Below are 9,050 nucleotides of genomic sequence, written 5' to 3' on the forward strand. Positions count from 1 at the left end.
CAGAAGGTGGGAGGCTCTGGATGCTGTAATCCAGGGCAAATGCATACTGGAGGACCTTCGGCGCAGAGAGATGGAGCTGGACGCCAGGCTGCAGATACGTTGGGGGGGAAATGGATAAAGTTGAATGGATGCTTTATTCCAGAAGATGGTCATTCCCCTCCAGACAGAGCCTTTTGATTGGTTCAGTGGACAGTATCAGGAGGGTGTGAGTGCGAGTCAGGCAGGTAAAAGGGATCTGAGAGAGTATTGCAGGGTGGAAGTGCTAACTGGCTGGGTTACGGGAGTAAAAAGAATGTTGGGCGTGGGGGGATGGTAGTAAGGGACAGAAGAGTGACAGGGATTGTCTCTGTTCTCTGTAGTTGGCATCAGGAGGCCAGATGGCATTGGTGTCTGTCTGGCACAAGATTTGGGAACCAATGTACTCAGGTCTAGAAAAGTGGAAAAGGGAGGTTGCTGTGGTGTGGTCCAACAATGTCAGGACGAGGGAGTCTCTGCTGAGGGCACATGAGAAGTTAGAAGCTACAAAGACAAAGCAGAGCCTCAAAGCTCTGAGCGGCATGGTGGCTCACGGGTCAGCATTGCTGCTTGACAGCGCCAGAGACCCGAGTTTGATTCCACCCTGAGGCGATAGTCTGTGTGGGGTTAGCTCTGCGTGCAGTTTAGGGTGTTTCAGCTGTGCTAAAGTGCCCAGGCATGTGCAGTTTAGGGTGTTATGACTGTGCTAAAGTGACCAGGCATGTGCAGGTTAGGGTGGATTAGTCATGGGGAACTGCCGGGCTGTTGGGTAAGCAGATGGGTCTCGGTGGGATGCTGTTCAGAAGATCGATGTGAATTCGATGGGCCAAAATGCCTGCATGGACTATATGATTCTCTCTTGAAAAATGATTGCCCTAAGTCTGCTGTGACAGGAGTGGATTCCAGTTCATGGGACACTGACACCAGTCCTGAAGAAGGTGGGATTTGTGCTGTCTCTCCCCCCACCCTCTGTCCACCCCCCAACTATTCTGTCTCTCACACTCTGCACACCGCATTCTCTCTCTTCTCCACCATTCTCTTCTCCCCCCACCCCCAGTATTTCTCTTTGCCGTCATCCTCTGTTCTCCTGTCCATTTTCTCTCTTTCTCCACCCTCTGCACTACCCCATTCTCTCTCCTCACACTCTGCACCCCCATTCTCTCTCTCTCCTAAACTGTCTGCCTGCCATTCTCTGTCCCACTCATTCTTTGCCCAAATTATCTTACCCACCACCATCTGTCACCTCAGTGTCTCTCTACATCCACCCTCTGTCCACTTGTCTATTTCCTCTTTCTCTCTCTCCCACCAGCCTCTGACTCTGTCCATTCTCTCTCCCTTCTCCTGCACACACCACCCCACCGTCCTTTTTCATTCCTCAAGCCCTCATTGATCACCGTATCAAGCCCTTCTAAGAAGAGAGAGAGATTGGAATGGTGATGACTCTACCTGGGAGACTGGGGTGCATAAGAAATGGTTGATATTTAAAATTGTGAATACTGAAAATGTATTCAGAAGCATCATTAAAATCTGAAAGCATGTTCAATTCCTTTAAAAAGCTGCTGGCATCTTTCTGAAAATTGTATTGAAATATGCACAGTTAGGCAACAATTAAGGACAGGCTGTAAGGGGTGAATGGCCTATTCCTCGTCTTGTGAAATTGGTTCCTATTAGGTAGGAATAGTGTCATTGGGTTGAGAAGAATGGAAACAAACATTTTGGTCTGTGCCAATCAGATATCCTAAATTAATCTACTCCCATTTGCCTAAATTTGGTCCATATCCCTCTAAGTCTTTCTTATTCAGATATGCATCCTGACGCCTTTTAAATGTTGGAATTGTACCAGCCTCCATCACTTCCTCTGGCAGCTCATTCCAAACACCTATCACCCTCTGTGTGAAAAAGTTACCCCTTAGGTTCTTTCTAAAGTTTTCCCCTTTCTTTCTCAATCTATGCCCCAGTTTTAGACTTCCTCTAACTTGGGGAAAAGAGCTACAAACGTTGAGCAAGAGACAAAGTGCAAAATGAACAAAATGTTGACCCACAAGGGGAAACTAATTGTGGGTCCAACCATTCTTTTTCTGCTATTGGCATTTGGACACTTAAATCTGTCAGGAACACTAGCATCGTCACATCACCCTTTCTTTAGCTTTGACAAAGGTTCAGTTAGACTCGAAACGTCAGCTCTTTTCTCTCCTTACAGATGCTGCCGGACCTGCTGAGGCTTTCCAGCATTTTCTCTTTTCGTCACATCACATATTGCGCATGCTCCTCGGTGTCAGGAAGCACTGCGCAAGTTCACCGGTGTCAACAAAATAGTACGCACGCTCGCTCTCAGATGAAACATCCCGAGACCTTCTCTCTCTGGACCAATGGGAAGATTTGGATGACCGGAAGGAATCTGGTCCTCCTGACAATCAGAGACACCCCATAGTACATGAATGCGGAAGTTCGCCATAAGATTGGAAAGTTGCTGCTCCTGTCTCTGAATGAAGATTGAGTTTCAGCAGATTGCAGCTTCCTTCCTCTGTCTAAACATCTGTGAGTACAGCAGTCTATTTTCAATTTATTTCTTTCATTCTGGGGTTCGGTTGTTAACTTGCAGCAACTGAAAGGAAAGAGAGTGAATCCAGGGAGGGAACAGATTGGAAAAGTTGGTCCAGGTCTGTGTCTCAATTGGCAAACACATGGCAATTGAAGTTCCACAGTGTGAACTTGTTTCCTTTGCTGTAGAAAACAAAAGGCAGAACGGAGGTGTATTGTTTAAATGGTGATACATTGGGATGTGGAGAAAGTGAGGACGGCAGATCAGAGTCAAAAAGTGTGGTTCTGGAAAAGCGCAGCATGTCAGGCAGCATCTGAGGAGCAGGTGAGTCAACGTTTCAGGCATGAACATTTCATCAGGAATGATTAGATTACTTACAGTGTGGAAACAGGCCCTTCAGCCCAGCAAGTCCACACCGCCCCGCCGAAGCGCAACCCACCCATACCCCTACATTTACCCCTTACCTAACACTACGGCCAATTTAGCATGGCCAGTTCACCTGGCCTGCACATCTTTGGACTGTGGGAGGAAACCGGAGCACCCGGAGGAAACCCACGCAGACACGGGGAGAAAGTGCAAACACCACACAGTCAGTCGCCTGAGGCGGGTATTGAACCCGGGTCTCTGGCGCTGTGAGGCAGCAGTGCTAACCACTGTGCCACCCATGATGTGTGCCTCAGCATCCTGCTACTCCAGTCAATGTCCGTTGTCAGACAGGTGGAGCAAGCAATGAGCGAGGCAAGTCGTATATTACCAAGAGGAATAGAGTTCAGAAGTGGAGATGTCTTCCTGCAGTTATGGGGTTATTGAATGTATTCAAGGCTGAGTTAATCAGATTTTTGAACAATAACGAAGTGGATGGTTCTAGGGGAAGGCAAGACAATGATTTTAAGACCCGTACAGAATAGTCACACAGTCATATATCACAGAAACAGACAATTTGGTGCAACTTGTCCATGCTGACTATGTTCTCAGGCTAATCTAGTCCGACTTACCAGTGTTTGACCCATATCCCTCCGAGTACTTATCCAATGTATTTTAAATGTTGTAACTGTATCTGCATCCACCACTTCCTCTGGACATTCATTCTACACACAAACCACTTTCTCTGTAAGAAGAAAGAATTGTTGCTTAAAATCTTTCTCCTCTCACCTTCAAAATTTTCTGCCTAATCTTGAAATCCCCACCTAAGGGAAAGGACACCCACTGTTGAACTCACCTATAACCCTCAAAGTTTTATAGACATCTATAAGGTCACCGCTCAACCTCCTATGCTCCAGTGAAAAGAGTCCCAGTGTATTCACCTAAATGTAGGTATATTCATATCCAACTATGATGTGGTCAATGCTGGTGAAGGCTCGAAAGACCAAATGGCCTGTTCCCATTATCCATTTCTAATACTATGACCAGGACAGCAAGAGACCATAAGACATAGGAGCAGAAATTAGGCCATTCAGCCCATTACGTCTGCTCCACCATTCAATCAGAGCAGATACGTTTCTCAACTCCATTCTCTCGATTTCTCCCTATAACCCTCAATTCCCTTGACACTCAAGAACCGGTCTCATCTTAAATATATTCAGTGACTGGCCTCCATAGCCTTTTGTGGTAACGATTTCCATAGATTCACCACTCTTTGGCTGAAGAAGATTCTCCTTGTCTCTGTTCTAAAAGGTCTTCACATTACTCAGAGACTGTGCTCTTTGGTCCTAGTCTTTCCTACTAATGGAACCATTTTCCCAATGTCCATTCTGTCGAGGCCATTCAGTATTCAGTCAGTTTCAATTAGATCCCTCCTGAGAGTGGGCCTGTTAATGAGCATGAACCAGAACCTTCAGGATGAGATACAGCAGGGATTAGGTTCAGCAAGTTGAGAATGGAGGCAGTGTGTGTGTGGGATGGAGATTTTCAGCATTTAGGGAATGATAGAGGATTATATATTAGAATGGATCAGATGGGCTGAGGAATGGCAGATGAGTTTAGTTTAGATAAATATGAGGTATTGCATTTTGGCAAGGCAGGACTTTCCAGTTAATGGGAAATGTTGTAGAACAAAGAAACCTCGCAATGCAGCTTCATAGTTCTTTGAAAGTGGAGTCACTGTTAGGCAGAATGGTGATGAAGGCGATTGGTATGCTTGCCCTTATTGGTTAGTGCATTCAGTACAGGGGTTGGGAGGTCATGTTACGACTGTTCAGGACATTGATTAGGCCACTTTTGGAATACTGCTTTCAGTTCTGGTCTTTCTGATGCAAGAAGGATGTTGCGAAACATTGAAAGGATTCAGAAAGATGTATAAGGCTGTTGCCAGCATTGGAAGCTTTAAGCTGTAGGGAGAGGCTGAATAAGCTGAGACTGCTCTCCTTGGAGTGTCAGAGGCTGAGGGGTGGGGAGCTTATTGAAGTTCATAAGGGGCCACCTTATTGAAGTTCATAAGGGGCAGGGATGGGATGAGTAGCCAAGATCTTTTCCCCAGGTTAGGAGAGTCCAAAACTAGAGGGCACAGGTTTGAGGTGAGAGGGGAATGATTTAAAAGGAACCTGAGGGGCAACTCTTTTATGCAGAGGATGGTGCATGTATGGAATGAGCTGCCAGGGGAAGTGGTGGAGGCTGGTACAATCACAACATTTTAAAAGACATCTGGATATGTGAACAGGAAGGGTTTAGAGGGCCAAATGCTGGCAAATGGGACTAGACTGATTTCGGATATCGTTTTGTCACTGACAAGTTGGACCAAAGGGTCTGTTTCTGTGCTGTCTGACTCTAATTGTCTTCGGTGAAAGAAGTGTCGTTGTGAAGACTGGACTTGCAGAACACCTTTCAAAGATGTTTTGCCCGACTTGGGAGCAGAAAAAGTTACAGTGAAATCTTTCGTTTGTGAGATAGCAACTGAGTGAATGAGTAGATTGGGATTTTGGTGAAAAGTAGGAATTCATTGCACTATAGGGATGAAGTGCTTTCAAGTTTAATGGCAGTACGTGAAGTTTTAGGTGGGTTTTTGTTTTAAACTGCTAATTTCTTTCAGCCTGCGACGTTGTATTTCCAATGCTATGCAGCAGAAGGAGCGGAGAATCAATGACTGGTATTGTTAAAAGCGTTATGATTTTCAATACTGCAGGTATTGCATTGTTTCATCAGCAGCGGGAGGTGTGGGCTGTATTCACTAGAAACGATTAAGCAGTTAGGTAACACAAAAATAAGAGGGCAGGGTGGGATTGTCTTTTGATTTGCAGACGGTGGGAGGTTCTGGATGCTGTGATATGGAGCAAACACAACTGCAGTAAATTATAGAAACCCTACAGTGTGGAATCAGGCCATTCGGCGCATCAAGTCCACACTGACCCCTACAAAGAAAATGCCAAGCCCACCGTCCCCTACTCTATCCAGAAATAACTGTGCAAGACCATTCCAGGACACATGGCCTCAAGGTAAGGGAAAACAGATTTAGGATAGAGATGAGGAGAAACTGCTTTTCTCAGACAGCAGTGAATCTATGGAATTCTCTGCCCAAGGAAGCAATAGAGGCAGCTTCATTAAATATTTTCAAGACACAGTTGGATGGGTTTTTGCATAGTAGGGGAATCAAGGGTAGTCGGGATAAGCTGGTAGGAGCTGAGACTATGGATGGATCAGCCATGATCTTAATGAATGGCCGAGCAGGCTCGACAGGCCAAATGGCCTACTCCTGCTTCGATTACTATGAAACTGTAACCCTGCAATTAGGCTAACCCACCTAACCTGCACATCCCCAGACAGTATTGGCAATTTAGCATGGCCAATCCAATTCAAGGCAGGTGAGCGAGTAGTGATGTGGAAAATAAATGTCAGAGAAAGATGGACAGGGACAAGGAGAATAAATGTACCAGGAATCATAGCTGGATCCAAAAGGTTACAAAAATTGAAATTAAAAGCTGTGGTGTCTGAATATGTGCTGCATTGTAATGCAAGTGAATGAATTGACTGCACCAGTTAAAGAGAATAGTTTTGATCTGAGACTCCTTACAGAGACTTGGCTTCAGGATGACAGGAATTGGATCCTGAATATCGAGTGGGTATGTGACATTCAGGTCGAATGAGAAGCTCCGTTAAGGTAGAGGATTGGCACTAATAATCAAAGCACTGATAACATGGTGGTCTGCTGTTGGTTCAGATTTCAGGTGCTGTTTTCTCTGTCCTCTGTTGATCTGCCTGTTCCCACAAAGTAAGATGGTGTCAGTTCTCAGCTCTGCTGAAGCTTTGACCCCCTTTTATACATTCTGATTCAATAAAACAGTAAATCAGTCGATCAAGGCCCACCCACAATCTCCCAGCCTGTCAAACCATCCAGACAATAGACAATAGGTCCAGGAGTAGGCCATTCTGCCCTTCAAGCCTGCACCACCATTCAATATGATCATGGCTGATCATCCTTAACCAGTATCCTGTTCCTGCCTTGTCTCTATAACCCTTGATTCCACTGCCCTTGAGAGCTCTATCCAACTCTTTCTTAAATGCATCAAGAGACTGGGCCTCCACAGCCCTCTGGGGCAAAGCATTTCACACAGCCACCACTCTCTGGGTGAAGAAGTTTCTCCTCATCTGTGTCCTAAATGGTCTACCCCGTAATTTTAAGCTGTGTCCTCTGGTTTGGCACTCACCCATCAGCGGAAACATGTTTCCTACCTCCAGAGTGTCCAATCCTTTAATAATCTTATATGTCACAATCAGATCCCCTCTCAGTCTTCTAATCTCAAGGGTATACAAGCCCAGTCACTCCTGTCTTTCAGCGTAAGGTAGTCCCGCCATTCCAGGAATTGACCTTGTGAACCTACACTGCATTCCCTCAATAGCCTGAATGTCTTTGCTTAAATTTGGAGACCAAAACTGCACACAATACTCTAGGTGTGGTCTCAGCAGGGCCCTGTACAGCTGCAGAAGAACCTCTTTGCTTCTATACTCAATCCCTCTTGTTATGAAAGCCAGCGTGCTATTAGCCTTCTTCACTACCTGCTGTATCTGCATGCTTACCTTCATTGACTGGTGTACAAGAACACCCAGGTCTCTCTGTACTGCCCCTTTACCTAAATTGATTCCATTTAGGTAGTAATCTGCCTTCCTGTTCTTGCTACCAAAGTGGATAACCATACATTTATCCACATTAAACTGCATCTAACCTGTCCAGGTCATCCTGTAATCTCCTAACATCCTCCCCACATTTCACCCTGCCACCCAGCTTTGTATCATCAGCAAATTTGCTAATGTTATTACTAATACCATCTTCTATATCATTAATATAAATTGTAAAAAGCTGCGGTCCCAGCACTGATCCCTGCGGTACCCCACTGGTATTCTGAAATGGAGCAGTTTATCACTACTTTTTGTTTCCTGTCAGCCAACCAACTTTGAATCCAAGTTAGTACTTTGCCCCCAATACCAGGCGCCCTAATTTTGCTCTCTAACCTCCTATGTGGGACTTTATCAAAAGCTTTCTGAAAGTCCAGGTACACTACATCTACTGGATCTCTCTCATCCATCTTCAGAGTTACATCCTCAAAAAATTCCAGAAGATTCGTCAAGCATGATTTCCTCTTCATAAATCCATGCTGACTCTGACCTATCCTGTTACTACTATCCAGATGTGTCATAATTTCTTCCTTTATAATAGACTCCAGCACCTTTCCCACCACTGAGGTCAGACTAACTGGTCTATAATTTCCTGCTTCCTCTCTCCTATCTTTCTTAAAAAGTGGTACAACATTAGCCACCCTCCAATCCGCAGGAACTGATCCCGAATCTATCGAACTCTGGAAAATAATCACCAATGCATCCACGATTTCTCGAGCCACCTCCTTCAGTCCCCTGGGATATACACCATCAGGCCCCGGGTACTTATCCAACTTCAGACCTAATAGTCTCTCCAACACCAATTCCTGGCAAATATAAATTCCCTTCAGTTCAGGTCCTTCAGCCACTGTTACCTCAGGGAGATTGCTTATGTCTTCCCAGGTGTACACAGATCTGAAGTACCAATTCAATTCTTCTGCTATTTCTTTGTTCCCCGTAATATATTCCCCTGTCTCTGTCTTCAAGGGCCCAATTTTAGTCTTAATCATTTTTTTGCCTTTCACATACCTAAAAAAAGCTTTTACTATCCTCCTTTATATTTTCGGCCAGTTTAGATTAGATTAGATTAGATTACATTACAGTGTGGAAACAGGCCCTTCGGCCCAACAAGTCCACACTGACCCGCCGAAGGGAAAACAGGCCCTTCGGCCCAACAAGTCCACACCGCCCCGCCGAAGCGAAACCCACCCATACCCCTACATTTACCCCTTACCTAACACTACGGGCAATTTAGCATGGCCAATTCACCTGACCCTGCACATCTTTTGGACTGTGGGAGGAAACCGGAGCACCCGGAGGAAACCCACGCAGACACGGGGAGAACGTGCAAACTCCACACAGTCAGTCACCTGAGGCGGGAATTGAACCCGGGTCTCAGGCGCTGTGAGGC

At 45.5% G+C, this 9,050-nt stretch overlaps 1 protein-coding gene across 2 annotated transcripts in view; it reads left to right on the forward strand.

The window, feature by feature from the left end:
- LOC122544537 overlaps window positions 1-9,050 on the forward strand; it is a 53,493-nt gene that overhangs the window by 28,265 nt on the left and 16,178 nt on the right. For both annotated transcript variants that reach the window (XR_006310359.1, XM_043683850.1), the window contains one exon: window positions 2,216-2,553. Coding sequence is in view for 1 of the 2 variants with exons in the window: in XM_043683850.1 (XP_043539785.1) it covers window positions 2,216-2,446 (231 nt within the window). In the remaining variant the exon portion in view is untranslated. The remainder of the gene's footprint in view (window positions 1-2,215; window positions 2,554-9,050) is intronic.

This window comes from Chiloscyllium plagiosum, chromosome 50 (genome assembly GCF_004010195.1).
Source record: "Chiloscyllium plagiosum isolate BGI_BamShark_2017 chromosome 50, ASM401019v2, whole genome shotgun sequence".
Taxonomy (NCBI): domain Eukaryota; kingdom Metazoa; phylum Chordata; class Chondrichthyes; order Orectolobiformes; family Hemiscylliidae; genus Chiloscyllium; species Chiloscyllium plagiosum.